The sequence below is a fragment of the Cibotium barometz genome, chromosome 14 (genome assembly GCF_041138505.1).
Source record: "Cibotium barometz isolate CiBa-2024 chromosome 14, ASM4113850v1, whole genome shotgun sequence".
Classification (NCBI taxonomy): domain Eukaryota; kingdom Viridiplantae; phylum Streptophyta; class Polypodiopsida; order Cyatheales; family Cibotiaceae; genus Cibotium; species Cibotium barometz.
Window position 1 is genome coordinate 31,689,919 of NC_141059.1, and position 18,013 is coordinate 31,707,931.

At 41.9% G+C, this 18,013-nt stretch overlaps 1 protein-coding gene across 1 annotated transcript; it reads left to right on the plus strand.

The window, feature by feature from the left end:
- Positions 1–2,297: 2,297 nt before the first annotated feature.
- LOC147631926 (ABC transporter G family member 29-like) lies at positions 2,298–17,765 on the plus strand. Its single transcript, XM_086808463.1, has 24 exons — positions 2,298–4,133; positions 4,373–4,493; positions 4,618–4,706; positions 4,970–5,054; positions 5,158–5,317; positions 5,404–5,480; positions 5,559–5,612; positions 5,725–5,815; positions 7,106–7,407; positions 7,921–8,202; positions 8,380–8,696; positions 10,979–11,139; positions 11,226–11,329; positions 13,878–14,031; positions 14,126–14,242; positions 14,366–14,541; positions 14,628–14,960; positions 15,059–15,349; positions 15,428–15,511; positions 15,597–15,730; positions 15,812–16,039; positions 16,124–16,295; positions 16,391–16,645; positions 16,810–17,765. The coding sequence occupies exons 1-24, from the start codon at positions 3,766–3,768 to the stop codon at positions 17,077–17,079; spliced, it is 4,425 nt and encodes a 1,474-aa protein (XP_086664589.1). The 5' UTR covers positions 2,298–3,765; the 3' UTR covers positions 17,080–17,765.
- Positions 17,766–18,013: the final 248 nt, after the last annotated feature.

Below are 18,013 nucleotides of genomic sequence, written 5' to 3' on the forward strand. Positions count from 1 at the left end.
TATTGGTAGTATCCTATAACAAATATATGTACATAAAATTATGTAATAGCTTTCTAAGTGCTAGTTTATATGTGGCATAACTGTGCTTATAGACCCAATATATCACGAAAATAAGTACACTGTTTTTAATTTAGTTTATATGTGGCATAACTGTGCTTATAGACCCAATAACTGTGCTTATAGACCCAATATATCACGAAATAAGTAACTGTTTTTAATTTACCTATAAATCAATGAACAGTATTCTTTTATGTCTATAATGTATCAAATAATTTGTGTAGCCCTAGATAGCTAAACTTGTTGTCGTTTCTATAAGTGGGAATACATTAAAGGTCAACGCAAATGCGTTTCATCAGCATTTGATGTTACTGTGATGACGTTAATGCAAAGGTTAGCATTCTCATTGAAATTTACCTTGAAAAAGAGAATAAATAATGGACATATATGTTATATAGAGTGAGAAGAATATTGAAGCGTAAATTCACTCTTTTTATTAAAAAAAAGCCAAAATCAAATGCAAATGAATTGACAAGTAATGTAATTAATGTCTTGTTTAGAAGATCCTTTAATTGATTAATCAATAATGGTGAATTTAAAAATGAGGTGAAAGCCAAGTGGATCTATGAGGATTGAGATTGGTGGGGGGGAAATATATTTAGCGTGAGGCAAGAATATAAATCGCTTTAGCTTTGATTAGTGCCGGAAAAGCATTTAAGGCTTTTCGCTGGGTTAGTGCGCTGGGATAAGGACTAGAAATTAATAAACTGCAAAAGTACGAAAGCGATTGCAAATAGTAAATATTCATGAACAGGAGGAGGGGAGAAAAAAAAATCACTAGAAAAATATCTATTTGTTTTTCTTGGGGAAAATATATATATCAAAGGTGGTGGAAATTTGAAATTAATTGCATTCGTGCAGCCTTGATGCCTTGAAATGAGCCGAAATTCAGCTGCATACACCTCCTACATGCACAATAATATGCAGGTGAGAGATTTGAAGCAAGAAGTATAATCGCATTTAACAAATTATGTATATGTATTATGATACAGTTTTGCAAGAAATCCTTTAACCTTTCTAATATAATTCCAGCCTTTTCAAAAAAAAGAAGAAGAAATCCTTGTACAGAATTATGTACACGTGTTTGAAAATTATACATACATGAAAGCATATATATGGATGTATGTGCATATGCATATACATGTTAACCTTATGTTAACCCACCCATATAAGACTAATGATATACATCTTGTTCCGATTTTTTTATTTAAAGATATACATATGCAGAGTTCTATAAGCACCTTATATTATATATATATATATATATATATATATATATATATATATACATATTTCAAGAGACACAAGCATGTATATACATACAAGTGTATATATGTATGTACATATATATATATGTGTACATACATACACACACTCTCTTACATGATATAATATAGATACATACGCGGATCCACATGTGTATATGATTGTATCTATCTATGTATGGATATGTGCGTATGTAGGTATATATTATGTATTTGTATATGTATATCAATGTGAGGATACATATATATATTTGTTTAATAAGGACCAGAAGTATATTTAAATGAAGATCACATGTAGTTTATTTGGGAAGTGACAATGTTCATCAGTGTTGGAGTTCAGAGATCGAGAGAGGGTGTGGTGGTGGTGATGATGAAGAATGGCGACCAGTTCTAAGCTTGCATCGTGATTTGAGAGAGAGAATTTAATCCAAAAAATAAAAGTCGGCAGAAGCAGCCACAAGGACTCCAGGAGTAAATTTTACGCCGTCTTATCTTTACCTCTACTCTAATCTAGCTTCTTAGCTTTGATTAAGCCCTAATTTTGCGGCTTATTACGGCAAACTCACGTGCACTGTGCCCCATGAGTTCGTGCCGCGTGGTGCTTAACTACCCAATTAATGGAATAATTAGTTGAGCTTTCAACAACCAAACATTGATTATGCTTGAAAACACGAGTTGTACTTCCGATTAAAATTCGAGAAAACTTTCATATTTTCTGTGCCAATAAATCTCGAATTTTTTTTGGTTTTATGTGTACGCTTTTGTTTTGTGTTTTTCTAAAAAGCTAAATATTTTTTTAACGTAATCAGATTTTTAGAAATGCATGCTCAGAAATAGCAATGTTTTCCATGAGAAAATATATTAAGCTGAGAAGAGATTAAGAATAATTTTCTCGAAACTCGAGGGATGTAGACTGTTAATGTCATCCATTTTTTTTTACCATGTATAAACATTCTTCAAAGGTCACTCTCTTACAATGCTTTCTTCTTCATTGAATGGGCTCTTCACGAGGCATTATCTTCTACTGTCTTGGAATGAATTGTGTCTTTGACTCTCCAAAATTCCAATTCAACATAGAGGGGGCTGTAACAGTAGGGCTCTCTCTGCAAACCCACTCTCTCTCTCCCTCTCTCTCTCACACAAATAACATAGCTTCTCTCCTTCTCTCTCTCTCTCTCTCTCTCACACACACACACACACAACGTAACTTTTCCCTCTCCCTCCCCACGCACCCACCCACTCCCTCTCTCTCTCTCTCTCTCCCTCCCTCCCTCATACACACACAATCCCCCCCCCCCTCCCTCTCTCTCTCTAGCATATAACAGCCTAGCCAGTGAGCCACTCCTCCTGCAAACCCACAATTTAAAAAGCAAAAAAATCAACCACAAAATTATGCGCACACAAATCTCCCACACAATCTTTTCTCGAGCGTAGTATTAGCTGAAATTATTCTTCTTTCTCCCATCAAAGCTTAGCTTTGGGACGCTAAAAAGATAATTAGCTTCTCTCTCTCTCTCGGCTTTTACTATCTATTGTTTCTACACTCTAAAATTTCGCCTCCATAAGATCTTTCACTCTCTCTATTCTTTACGTGAATAAAGAGAATCACCCCCCGCCCCATAGCTTGCTTCTATTTTTTCCTTACATCTCACTCTCTAGCAAGCACTCTCTTCGGCTAAAATTGCTTTTAGAATAGCAAGCAAAGTACAAGCAAAACTCTTGCAAAGCAAGCAAAATAGCCAGCAAAGCTCTTTTGGTGTTGATCTCAAACATAATTATTACTTCACTTCTATGAGCAGCTACTGGTGAGATTCAACTAGGGGTGGCAACTACTGTTAAAAGAAGCTACTAATCAAGGTTTTGAATACCCTTAGAAGATGCTACTGATCAAGGTTTTCAATTGTTGAATTGGATAATTACTACAAGATTTTCTATCAGTGGGGCTTGATCAATGTTTTGAATGCAGTTTTGACGGAGCAATTATGGAATGTAATTAGAGAGTACAGCAAGTTTTGCATACAATTAGAGAATCTGTAGTGAGGATTTGATCACGGTCAAGTTTTGCAAACCATTGGAGAAGCTGGTGGTGAGAATTTAATCAAGCTTTGAGTATGTATTAAGGAGATCTTCCATCAAAAGTGGCTAATTTCCATTCGAACTAAGGGCACAAACTGTGCCATATTGAAAGCAGTAAAAGGTAGTAAGATTAGCCCATGCAGGCCAGCCATGAAGTGAGAACTTTCATATGCTTAATTATGCTTGATTAGTATTAATTAGCAAGGGCGCTTTATTGATGTGGAGCTGAAGGCATTGAGCAACTTAATTAGCAAACAAGGGCTTATCCAAGGTTGATTAACCATGCCTCGCATAAGTTAATCTCATCGAGCTAATACCCACCATTCAGAGGTGGACAATTAACGGGCTTAATTAAGCGTGATTAGCAATGGCTCATGAGTTAATCTCATCACAGCATGTTGAAGGATTCCACCGGTCAGAGACGACCAAGAGCTTCGCACATGGGTGGTTTTCGGAGAGCCCGTCACGTGCGAGCATGGATTCAGACCTGGAACCCGACGCGGACGACGAGGAGGCCCTGAGGTGGGCGGCCATTGAGAGGCTGCCCACATACGACCGCATTCGCGCTAGCGTGCTCCGGACGCTCTCTCCCAACGGCGCCCACGTACTCCGCCGACAAGTCGACGTGCGCCGCCTTCTACCGTCCGATCGCCAATCCATCACCCATCAGCTCCTCCAGGTAGCTCAGGACGACAACGACCTCCTCTTGAAGAAAATCAGAAGCCGAATCGACAGGTAGGCCACTAATTGATATACATGCAGGCGTTACGTGTCTCATGTGTGTATATTTCTCTCTAAGAAGGCATTGGATGTAACCATTGGAGGATCAAAGGAGGATTATTCCAGCATGCAGCGCGCGCGCACACATACACACACACGACAGAGACATTGTTGCACTTCTACAGCTAGTCTCAGCGTAGCTATATGCGCTGCTTGCCATCTCACCCTTCGTCTTGTACTGATTTTGAACTCAGGGTTGGCGTGAAATTGCCCACTGTTGAAGTGCGCTTTCGAAATTTATGTGTAAATGCCAATTGCTACGTTGGCGATAGAGCATTGCCCACACTTTGGAATGCCATCAGGAACTCGTGCGAGGTAATGTGCAATATGCCCACATTGACTTCTAAGCTCTATTTTTTGGCTTGAGATCACTTACGATATGTAAGGCATAAGCCTTCACTAAGCCTTAGAAACCTCCTTGTGCTTTCTTTTTTTGCAGGGACTTCTAGGTCTCGTTGGATTGTCTCCTACAGAAAAGATAACACTTAACATACTAAGGAGCATCAGTGGGACAGTACGACCTTCCAGGTGGATAACTTTTCCATTTTTGCAATGAACCGGCAGTGTTCTGTTTTTCTATAGGAGCTTCTATTCTTACACACACACACACACACACAATCACACCATCTACACCAGTGCTCCAGTGGTTAGCTTCTCTTTCAAGTCTATGTGAATGTATATATGGCACCTCATGTATAAGGTACCCTCTTAAGAGCACATGGTCACATGATAGCCCAGTTTCCGGGAATTCAAAAACATGTCCTAATTAGTTTTTAAGTGGTATGTTGCAGGATGACTCTTCTTTTAGGGCCACCTGGTTCTGGAAAGACAACTATGCTCATGGCCCTTGCTGGGCAGCTAGACTCAAGCTTGAAGGTGCTCATGAAACCCACACAAGACATTCATTACTTGTCCTCGTTTTGAAGTACACGCATTCCTTGTAGGAGATTCCTCATTCTTTGACTTTTGGTCCTTGCAGGTGAAAGGTGAAATAACATACAACGGACACACACTTGATGAGTTTGTGCCTCAAAAGACATGTTCATACATAAGCCAGTGTGATCTACACTTGGGTGAGCTGACTGTTCGAGAAACTCTAGACTTCTCATCAAGATGCCAAGGCGTTGGTTCCAAGTATGGTGAGTTCTTCTCTAGTGACAGTGTATGACCATACATGCAACTTTTGAGACACTACAGACTGATGCTACCAAGGTGTGGATGACAGAGTTGCTAACAGAACTTTCTAGAAGAGAGAAAGAAGCAGGCATTTCCCCGGATGCTGATCTGGATGTCTTTATGAAGGTAAGATATTGTGAGCCAATGCCATTTTCTCTCATGGTTGAAAGGCCGGTTAATTTGGCTCTGACTTGTGAAATTCAGGCGACTGCCATTGAAGGGGTCAAACAGAGCCTCCAGACAGATTACATCTTGAAGGTCCAGTGCCTACTTGAGTCAGACTCTTCTTTTACATACCCATGCTGGCTTATGTATGCATCTATTTATGAACCTTAAACCATCCAACTCATGTATAAGATCAACCTTGCAGCTGCTTGGACTTGAGATGTGTGCGGACACAATCGTTGGAGACAATATGATACGGGGTGTCTCTGGAGGGCAGAAAAAACGCGTCACAACAGGTATTTACTTTAACACAGTAATTCCTCATCTGTCCGCACATAGCATTCAGATGAGAAATACAGCACCGACAGTTACTTTCATACATATGGATGCTTCATGAGGCATGGAATTTCGATTGTAAGGAAGACTTCAAATACATTATGTTAGCAGCAATGGCCTGAAACAAGACTGACTGTGAGACGAGGCAATAGGCAATAAAGGGGAAAGTAATACTAGGCACGATTGAAGGAAGAGAACACACAAGGAGACACAAACAGGGCAGCACAGTAGGACAAATGCAAGGAAAATGAGGAGGAAAGGAGGGGGGGATAGATCCAGCTAGGAGCAATGCGAAGGTGAGGAAAAAGAATTATGTACACCATTTCTCTAAATGGGACCCTGTAGGATCCACATTTTACCTCACACCACTTGTGAAGGCCATCATCGGATGAGCTTAAGGGTTCCTGAGCCCTCCAAAAACATGAGCAATTTGTGTATGTAGCACATGGGTGCGCAATATGGGTTTCTGTGAGCTTCGACAAATAGTGTATACACAATGGGTAGGAGGGTTTTTACACGTGGAAAACTGTGTATATATCGTACTGCATATACATGGATATTTCTCAAGGAGTCATGCATGCACCTAGTGAATATCCCAGGATCAATATTTCACCACCAATGGCTTTTCTGTTTTTTCATCATGTTAGAGGAGGAAGAGATGACGGTGAAAGCATCAGCATGGACATGACACGTGATCGAGTTGCACAGCTTCTGATTAGTCAGAGCTCTGCATGTTTCACTCTGTGGAGTTGTAACAACTGCACGTACCACGTTCTCCTTCCAGGGACCAACAACAATGGTGGAAGCTGCATGTCTGAAACATAGAGAGTTCAATTAAATGTACTGTGCAAAGACATGGGAGCTGTTCCCAGGACTATTGAGATGCACCACTGGTGGTATTTCTAACCCACCAGCACACCGGTGGGTTTATGAGCTGGCAAGAGCCGAGCCAATAGCTTTTCTGCTTTGACAATTAAATGTAGAGTGAGAATAGTTAATTAAATGTAGAAAGTGTGTGCAGAAACCACTAGGCGGCCACCAATTGACCTCTCTGTGAGAATCAGGAGAACAGCACCATGGACTTTCTCATCAAAGAGCAATGTAGATGTTTTTCCATGTGCATCTTTCTGCCTTGTATTATCAAGCACACTGGTGGAGCACATAAGTCACCACTATTAGCATTTGCTTGGGCCACTAAAGCTATTTCAAATGACGTTAATGATAAAAAAACACTTGTGTGTTCTTAACAGGAGAGATGATTGTGGGCCCCACAAAAACCTTCTTCATGGATGAGATTTCGTCAGGGCTTGACAGCTCTACAACGTATCAGATCGTCAAATGCCTCAGCCAATTTGCTCATCATCTTGACTACACTATCCTCATGTCCCTTCTGCAGCCAGCACCTGAAACATATGAACTGTTTGATGACATCATACTCCTCTCTGAGGGGCAGATCGTATACCAAGGCCCTCGAGAGTATGTCCTTGACTTCTTCAAAAGCTGTGGTTTTAAATGCCCTGACCGAAAAGGGGTTGCAGACTTCTTGCAGGAGGTAAGCTCAGCACAAGTTTTATTTTATTTTTTGTTGGAGTTAAAAGTATATTAAATCTCCTGCAAGCTCAGCACAAGTTTTATTTTATTTTTTGTTGGAGTTAAAGTATATTAAATCTCCTGCAAGCTCAGTACAAGTTTTATTTTATTTTTTGTTTGAGTTAAAAATCATCCTTTAGTGTACTTTTCACTGATGAAATTGAGAAAAACCAATTATAATTTTGCCTAACCTTGAATTAAAGATTCAAATTTTTGACATTTTAGTTATGAACTGAGTAATCTATGCATGTTTTCAATAAAAACTAGTTGGGCTTGAAGGTCATCCTTTTTTCACTGGTTAGAAAAAAATCTTATTTTGAAGGGTGAGGGATCAGGATGTCCATAATCTATGACCGTGAGCGCTCTATAACAAAATATATGACACTCTAGCTGATGATGACCATGACGACGACGACGACGATACCTTTTTTAGTTGATTTGAATTTGAATGTTCTTTTGACACCTTCCCATGCAGGTTACCTCCCGAAAAGACCAGCAACAGTATTGGTGTAACAGACAGAAGGACTACCAGTACATTTCTGCAAAGGTGTTTGCGAAGCGCTTTGAGCAATATCATGTTGGAAAGAGTTACAAAAACTTCATGTCGATCCCATTTGACAAATCAAAAAGTCACAAAGCTGCATTGACGTTCAGCAAATACTCTGTCAGCAGGATAGAAATCCTCAAGACGTGCTTTGCTAGGGAGGTTCTCCTCATAAAACGCAACTCCTTTGTATTCATATTCCGAACTACACAGGTGAGACTGCTTCACTCTATCCTTCTCTGGAAAACCTTCACAAGGACATCAATGCACATGCATATGTATACACGTATGTGTACGTGTATGTGGGTGTGCATGCGTGTTTATGTTTATGTATGTATGTGTGTGCGTGTACATAATGTATCCATCTAACAGCCACAAAAATCTTCGCAGATTGTTATCATGGCCTTCATTGCCATGACTGTATTTTTACGCACACAAATGCATCACAAGAATGAGATGGATGGGGATCACTACCTGGGGGCCCTCTTCTTTGGACTCATTATCAACATGTTCAATGGTTACCCCGAGATCGCTTTTATCTTGTTCCGACTCCCCGTTTTTTTCAAACAAAGAGCCCTGCATTTTTATCCTGCTTGGGCCTTCACTCTACCAACTTTTTTGACAAGGCTTCCCATGTCCATATTAGAGTCTGGTGTTTGGGTGTTGATGACATATTACACTATGGGATTTGCTCCTCAGGCAAGCAGGTATGCACTTAGTTTGAATGCAATAAAATACCGTGATGGAATATTTTTATCCATATTAACTTTTAGAACTAGTAATAGAATCCCCCCCCCCCCCTAATACACAAACCCTTTTTCTCAGACCCTTTGGGTCTTTCGTATACGTTAATGAAATCTCTCTCTCTCTGTGTGCCAACACACACCGCATGGTTTGCACCTTTGGTGCAGTTACACTGGGGACCTCTTCCTATGTGTACCAACCGACTGATAGTGGAGACAAGGAAGGTATTGTTCGGAGGATAGGATATGCAGTCTTTGCATCCTCGTGGTTGAGATGGAAAAGCATTATGTCTAGAGGTGCCGGATGTATTATGAGATTCAGAGGAGATATCAATGCCACTTTAGGGAGAGTTTTGGCCCATTATCCAGGATTATTGGCTTTCTAGACAAGTGGTGCCTGGGGCCTTGAGCTATGCAAACATAGAGATCTCCTTCTCAGAGAGGGTAGAGCCAAACTCAGGATACCTCACAGCCACCCATCACAAGATTCTTATCGGTGATACAGCACTAGGCGACAACCTTGCGTTCCTTGGATTCCAAGGAGGCCCTTTGGGGGGACTAGACAGCACACAAAGTTGGCACAAGAGGCATACCTCAGACACCCATCACAAGATTCTTCTCAGTGATACAGGAGAGCAGCACTAGGTGACAACCTTCTGTTCCACTGGATTCTAAGGAGCCCCTTTGGAGGGACTAGACAGCACACAAAGGCGGCACAAGAGGCACCACAGCCCCTGGGATTACCTTGGATGGAGCACATTAGCTGCAGCATACCAGACATCCCCTTCCCTCATGCCCTAGGTGACCATCCATGCGGCAGCCCAGATCCATGAGATCCTGAGGCAGCACATCAAGTCCCCCCCCCAGAGGTGGACATAGAGAGTCTATATGAGGTCATGATGCTGCCTCTGCAGAGTGCTCATACGATAGGTGGTACAGTATATTCATGATATGAGCAATCTGGCTACTTATTGTACTCATAGCATTATCCTGTCTAGTCATATGATCAATATTATGTATGTAGTTGGTTGATTTATTTTATTTTTCCATGATCTAGTTATCTCATGGAAGTATTGTAGCTCTTTTTTATCTCATAGATCCTCCAGGCCTTTCGTAGACGCTTAATAAAACTCTCTCTCTCTTTCATCCATGGCATCTCTCTATGAGTAGTCACTTACCAAGTTCATACTACACTACACTGCACTCTTTGGGTGAAAACAGAGTACTTGGTTCTCACTCTTCTTTGCTGCATAATTGACACCTGGCTGAAAATAGCTCTATATTGGCCGAGACAATGTTACCAATTGTTTTGTAATGGATGATGTGGCAGTGCTGCCCAAGTCTCCTAAGGGCTTCTCCCAACATTATGGATGTAAGGCAAACATCCAAGGGGAGAGAGAGCATGCCCCAGCCAACCCTGAATGATATGCCAATGTGATGGTACACCAAACAAGGAACAAACAGGAGACAAGCCGTTATGGTGACCTGCAGCAGCTAGACCTACATCCATTCACAGCAAGACATAGTTCCACCAGCTAGACATATATCCATTCACAGCAAGACAACTCCAATATACAGTGCATCTTTATAGAGACCATTCACCAAACTGGCCAATGAAAGGTTTTTGTACCAGAACGAGATGTCATGCACTGGAGCATTGGATTGGGCAGATAGGACTGTCATCATTCTGTACAGAGGTGGAGTAGATGAGGGAAATACTGAGAGCCCTGAATAGCAGAGTATGTGACAAAAAGTGGATATAGGAGCATGGTATGTTCAGATGCCCGGCCTATGATAAGATAGGCAACCACTATCACTGCTTGTTCTTCAAACCCGTCAGCAGATCATTGATTATGAGGACTGTTATACATGCAAACGCATGTAAATGCTCAAGTAGCACACTAGGAGTAGGCACTGCTTGCATCATTCTTCCAATAAGATCCACATGCAAGTTGTCAGATAAGGTGAGACAGCAATAGGATGGATAGACAACTCAGACAATATCGATTCATCCACCAAATTCACAGCCTCCAAATGTCAGGAATCTATAGGACAACCCAGAAAGCTATTTGGCGTTAAGCCCTCTTTGGCCTTTCGTTTACTGTGTGAGTGTGTGTGTGTGTGTGTGTGTGTGTGAGAGAGAGAGAGAGAGAGAGAGAGAGAGAGACCGTGCCAGTGCTGTGCGCCTACAAATGTAACTGTGCTATTGGAACAAGATACTCAGATTGTCACCATTTTGTCGGCAGATTTTTCAAGCAATTTCTTCTGCTTTTCTCTCTACATCAAATGTCATCATCTTTGTTTCGACTCATCGGAGGGGTTTGCAGAACAATGGTTATATCGGGGACAGGCGGTTCAATAAGCCTTTTCATGATCTTCTTGCTTGGAGGATATGTTGTACCTAAAGGTTAAAATCTGTAGTTCAACTAAGTGAAATTTGCACTCCAAACTCCAAGAAAATTAGAATCCTCACAGAGCATGTTTATCCCACAGATCAACTTCCCAAATGGTGGTCATGGGGATACTGGTTATCACCTCTCACATATGCACAAAATGCCATTAGCGTCAATGAGCTGCTTGCACCTGAATGGAATCATGTAAGTCTCTCTCTCTCTCTCTCTCTCTCTCTCTATTTGACTAGACAGAGGGCTTGTTCCTGAAATGTAGTCCTCTCTTTCTTTTAGCTGGGCTGCTTTCCTCACCACATGTTTCAGCTACCACATAAATACATTGTAACATTGTCATACTCGTGGATATTTTGTTTTGCTAACTAGATTTTTTAATTTTTATCCATGGCATAGTTACTTCATGAATGTATAACAACGCTTTTGGTCTCGTGGAACTTCTGATCTTTTGGCATTCTGTGTATACCCCCATTTCCTTAGTACCGTGTTTTCTCTCCACAAGGACAAAATCCAATTTGAAAACATTACTATATCACCTATCCAACATGCCAGTTAACAAGAGGGCCGTTGGCTGCATATCATGGCAGGCTGGTACACTTTATAGAATAGACATGCACCTGTGCAGACTTGACTGTCAATTCATGCCAATCTTTTTTAAAAGCATGGACAACCAACCCAACCCGATGTGGGAAAAGCGGCTTGGCTTTATGTTACGCTCTCAGCTTCCCACTTGCATACTGTATGACTGCAGAGAGGAACCCTTCTAGATTCTGCCGCAAACTAGCTCGAGTTGCTGCAGACAAAATTGTACGTAACCACTTGCACGACTTCCTCCCAGAGAGCTTAGATGCATGCCCAGCTCACAGGCATGCAGGACAGGTCGGTTGTGGGTTCTGCAACCATAATGGCAGGTATCATTACATCCACAAAGTAGAGGCTCCCATTTTGAAGATGGCTTATCAAACAGAAAAGACACCCCTGAGGTCATGATCATGTTCTTTTCCTTGACCCATGCATCAGCCACCTACAATTCAAGGCCTCTGGGTGAGTATATTCCCTTGGCCATCTCAGCACTCTCTTCTCCTTGGGCAAAGGTCTTAAGAATGTCGACGCAAAAGACTCATTTCTTCCATGCAGAACTGCATTCACGTTAAGTATTATCCACTACGGGCATTGTGGAATGAATAAAGGACATGATTGCAGGTCCCTTGGAGAAAAGCAGGGGTGTCTCAGTTCTTTCAGCCAAACACAGACTATGCCTACCTGTGACAAGCTATCCAAAAATCTTATGCAATTGTGTCATATATTAGTTTTTGTAGACAGGTCATCAAAGGCCTGGTCAAACATGGCTGCGTACAATAATCGGCAGCTGTGCAGGAAAGCCAACCAGCATATAGCTGCCAGCATTTACGTTCAGGAGGCTGAAAAGTCGGAGTCAAACTATCCAACATTTTGTGAAGACTCCCATAGAGGGACGAGACTCCACTCTATTACTTGCAAATACATAGAGCATCTCTGCCCCATGGATCCATTGATCCTGAATTCCCTTTCAAGTTTGTCCTCATACTTGATGGATATAAAAGAACCAGTAGAGCCACATGTGTGACCAAAGATAATTAATCAATATAGTGCATAGTAATTAAGGACATTGAATACCCTCTACCGTATATAAACTCTTGTGAGTCCTTGAAAGTGCTGATTGGGAATAGTACTAAGTACGCTACTATTTTGCTTTACATGTACGCAGGCATACACACCTATGTATGCACCATAGTTGTTACGAGGCACGCCTCCAACGGTTCGAGATGTTCGAGTCCTTGATCGAGGCATCCACAATCAGCGATTTTTTCATTTCTGCTCGCTTCTCCCGTTTGATATGCCCGTTTCTGCCTGTTTGAGTCTCTAGACGACTTTATGGGGGGCTTTTAAGGGGCCAAGGCAGCCCCCCTACCACTCCCCCTCCCCCTCTCACATCATACACGACACATTCTCTCTCTCTCACACATGCCCTCTTACTCTCTCACATTTTTTCTCTCATACACACCCTCTCCCACGGGCCACACTTGTCATTCCACTCTCTCTCTCCCTCCCTCAAGGCTCATACATACACACTCTAGTCTCTCTCTCTCTCTCTCTCTCATAATCTATCTATCTATCACTAAATACACACACACACACACACACACACACACACACACACACATATATATATATATATAAACCTCTAACACGCCTCTAGCGTCTCTAATAAATACGAGTCTTTCCGGGCACGTACCATACCCGCGTCATACCATATGCCTCTAACAATCTTGGTATGCACTCGTACACACCTATGTATGCACACTTGTTTTGAGGCCTTAATCTCATGTGTCCATTGATCAATCAAGACGAAGCATAAAATTGTGAATCCAATCCCCAAGGCATTAGCCCAGTGGTTTGAGCTTTCCCCTAGAGGTCATGGGTACAAATCAATCCACCAAGCAACATACTTGTGGGACATGTCCAGACGGCTTGCCCAACTCCTTCACTGTGTGTGTGTGTGTGTGAGTGCCTTCAAAAAAAAGATACGAAAATCCAATCGTCTCAAAGTCGAAATCTTTTTAATACAAGAATCCACAGGCATGTAAAGTGCCGGACATACTGTTTAAAACACAGGATTAAGGATGAGGATTGTAGACAACTATGCTCTAAAGTACACTATATGTCTAAATTTTCTCCTTGTTTCTTGACAAATTTACAGGCTATAGGCAATAACACAATGCTCGGTGTTAAAGTGTTGAGAAATCATGATATACCTGCAGAAGGCTATTGGTACTGGCTAGGCACTGGAGTTCTCTTGGGGATGGCAATATTGTTCAATATTCTTTTTACTGTAGCACTTGCACATATAAAAGGCATGTTCCAACTCAACTGGAGAACAAGCACAGATTTCTGTCAGCATAAGCTGCAGCACTAGCCTTGCACTAACGCCAAACTCTTTGATTGCAGCACCAGGAAGGTCACAAGCCGTTATTTCAAAAGAAACCCTTGGTGAGATTAGAAGGAATCAAGAAAGTAAGGAAGTGGACCCGAATGAGGAGTCACTTCCTGAAAAAGAAAGCTATGGTATCCCTCTAGACCCATGCCAATGCAAGTTTTTTAGTGGTTCCACAATTTAGAAAAAAGTATGCATGCTTTTAGTTGTATAATCTTTACAAAGCTACAAGTTATTTACCCTTTCCATGACAGACGTGGTCCCAGAGTGGTATCAAATGAGTGAGCTTACGACCACCACATATGCAACTTCCTTGAAGGTTGCTGCCGATACCACAATCAAAGTCTCTCAGAAAAAAGGAATGATTTTGCCTTTCCAGCCATTAACAATATCTTTTGCCAACATCAATTACTCCGTTGACATGCCCCGGGTATATCTACAATCCTCTCTTCTTGCAAGTAGGTCAAACATGGCTTGCATTTAATAGTCTTGACCTCCCCCAAATGGTTAATGCAGGAACTACGAGAGCAAGGTGTAACAGACTCCAGACTCCAGCTTCTCCGAGGCATTACCGGAGCTTTTAGACCTAGCATCCTCACTGCATTGATGGGCATTAGTGGTGCAGGAAAGACAACACTTATGGACGTGCTCGCTGGCCGGAAGACTGGTGGTTACATTGAGGGGGACATAAGTATCTCGGGTTTTGCCAAGAGACAAGAAACATTTGCTAGGATTTCAGGATATTGTGAGCAAAATGATATCCACTCTCCACAAGTAACAGTCAATGAATCCCTTCTCTTCTCTGCATGGCTCCGTCTCTCCCCTGATGTCAATGCAAGCAAAAAGAAGGTAAACCATTACTATTGAGAAAAATGTCTGCATCTGCAAAACCTTGGTTTGCAACATCTACAAGCTTGAGTTACTATATAATGCCATCATTTTGTCAGGCCTTTGTCAATGAAGTTATGGAGCTTGTTGAGCTAGACACCTTGAAAGACACTCTCGTGGGGATTCCAGGACTGACTGGTTTGTCAACTGAGCAACGGAAGCGCCTTACCATTGCAGTGGAGCTGGTTGCTAATCCCTCTATCATCTTTATGGATGAGCCCACATCAGGGCTTGATGCACGAGCTGCGGCAATTGTTATGCGAACTGTAAGAAATACAGTGAATACTGGCCGGACAGTCGTTTGTACCATCCACCAACCAGGCATTGATATCTTTGAAGCTTTTGATGAGGTTGGTCCTTATCTAATGTCAAACAGATATGATTGCTATGACTGTTTTGATTTAGACTTACATTGTCGTTAATCTCAGCTGCTGCTACTAAAGAGGGGAGGTCAGGTAATCTATGCTGGACCGCTGGGTGACAAATCATCCAACGTGATCGAGTATTTTCAGGTAAAAGGAAGACTACATGTGAAGAACCTTTGGTGTTGTTCCACATCACCAAAGATTAACAATGCATTTGATATCATACAAGCAGGCCATCCCTGGAGTGCCAAAGATCAAAGACGGCCATAATCCCGCCACATGGATTCTAGAAGTGACTGCTGCTTCCGTGGAAACCCACCTGCACATAGACTTTGCTATGTTGTACCAAAACTCTGATCTCTTCCAGTATGTATCAATGACAACCCTTGAAATTCATGATACCAACATCTCAATGAGGCACTCATACATTGCTATTCTTGTTGACAGGCAGAACAAAATACTCGTGGAGGAATTGAGCCGGCCGGCTCTAGATGCCCAGGACATCGCATTCAAAACGCTCTACTCACAGTCTCGTTTTGGTCAAATAAAGTGCTGCCTATGGAAGCAATACTTGACATATTGGCGTAGCCCGGACTACAACTGTACACGGTTCTTCTTCTCACTTATATGTGCCTTGCTATTTGGCACAATCTTTTGGAACGTGGGCCAGAAACAGTAAGTTTTATATGCCATGATGGTTCCAAGTATCAGGTGTTAAGAATTTGGTCATGTGGAGTTAATGTTTGTATACACGTGTAGGAACACAGAAGGGGGGCTGCTGAATGTCATGGGGGCAATGTATGGTGCAGTGATGTTTGTTGGTATAAGTAACTGTTCAACCGTACAACCTGTGGTGGCAGTTGAGAGGACTGTTTTCTACAGGGAAAGAGCTGCGGGAATGTACTCTGCTCTTCCCTATGCATTTGCCCATGTAAGCCCTTTGAAGACCAAACAATCCTATTTGCATGTGCTTGCAAGATGACCTGTTTTTGCATGTGCTTGCAAACTGACTACCCAACATTGCAGGTGGTCATTGAGATCCCATTCATATTTTTGCAAACGCTTCTTTATGCTGCCATTGTGTACTCCATGATGAACTTACCTTGGGTAGCCACAAAATTCCTTTGGTTCTTCTTCATGATGTACTTTACATTCCTCTACTTCACATACTACGGCATGATGGCTGTATCGATCACACCAAACATAGAAGTGGCTGCGATTGTGGCTTCAACCTTTTACTCTCTCTTCAATCTTTTCTCGGGATTCTACATTCCAAAACCAGTAAGTCAAGCTATCCCTTCTAAGCACCTCGCTCCTTTTTCAGCTGGGCAGGCTTAACAGTCATCAAAGCCCATGGCTGTGCAGTGGCAGCCCTGGACACATGCATTTTTGCTAGACTTCTATACACCATTTACTGACGGCTAAGCAAGACCTATTATGTGCAGATGATACCTGGCTGGTGGATTTGGTACTACTGGATGTGTCCAGTAGCATGGACTGTCTATGGCATCATCACTGCTCAGTACGGAGATGTAAATGACAAGCTAGATCTGTTGAACGGCAACACGACCACGGTCAAGATGTACGTGGAGGATCGTCTGGGATACAATCACGACTTTCTTGGTGTGGTAGCAACAGTCCTGGTGGGATTCTCAGTTTTCTTTGCATTGATGTATGCCTTCTGCATCAAATACTTGAGTTTCCAGCACAGGTAGTACACAGAGGAGGCAAACCGGATGTCAGGAATCCCTAATGGGAGCTGAAGGGGCAGTGGCTATATCCAAAAGCTCCTGCAAAATGATGTGTGCCCATACAAGCTATGCTAAACGCAATGGAACATACCATCTAGCATTACCATCAGTATATCATATATCATCATGGACATACCATCATTGTCAATACCATCAGTATATCATCAAAAAGCTTCAGCTTTTTTCCCCATAAAAAGCAGTAGTTTACCTGAGCCATTAGAATCATTTCCAGGTATGTTAGGGCTGAATGGGCGATTTTGAGCGGGTCTTCTCACGGACTCGAGCCCAAATCTCTCTAGCACAATCTATTTTTGATAGTGGGTTTATTTTTGAAGCATTTAGGCTTTATAGGTTTTGGCCTAGTGTTCACATTTGTGTGCCAATGCAAATGGCCCGGACACGTTTCCCGCCCCGCCCGTTGTCAGGAGGTTCGCTTGCTCGGACACGGTTCTTGTAAACCCGAGGACCTTTACACACTTGCATACAAAGGTAAGGGAAAATAGTGGTGGTGTACGCGGCAAATATTGTTTGTGAGATCTTTCACCATACTTCAAGTGTGTAAAGCCCCTCAATATCCTACCATATTTTCTCTTATTTGTTTTTTCAAAAGTTGAATAATCTCAAAAACTCTACTATGTCTATTGGTGAAATGTTGAAAACACTCTTTTTTTTTTTGCCACGAATGAGTGGATAGAAAATGATTTGTGTTCCTTCTTACAACTCAAGACTATAGATTGAAGGAACAAGCATTGTCGAATAGAAACCTCGATCTCAACTCTATGGCATCTCTCTCTCTCTCTCTCTCTCTCTCTCTCTCTCACACACACACACACACAATTATTGATCTCAAGGGGTTCGGGGGGCAAGGGGTGTTGTTGTTTTTGGCCTTTGATAGATC

Bases quoted from the DNA above. Each gene is read 5' to 3' on its own strand.
- LOC147631926 (XM_086808463.1), top strand. From the start codon at position 3,766: ATGGCTCATGAGTTAATCTCATCACAGCATGTTGAAGGATTCCACCGG. The intron at 5,816-7,105 runs GTATTTACTTTA...TGTTCTTAACAG, and splicing joins GAAAAAACGCGTCACAACAG to GAGAGATGATTGTGGGCCCC. The intron at 8,697-10,978 runs GTATGCACTTAG...TTTTGTCGGCAG, and splicing joins TTTGCTCCTCAGGCAAGCAG to ATTTTTCAAGCAATTTCTTC.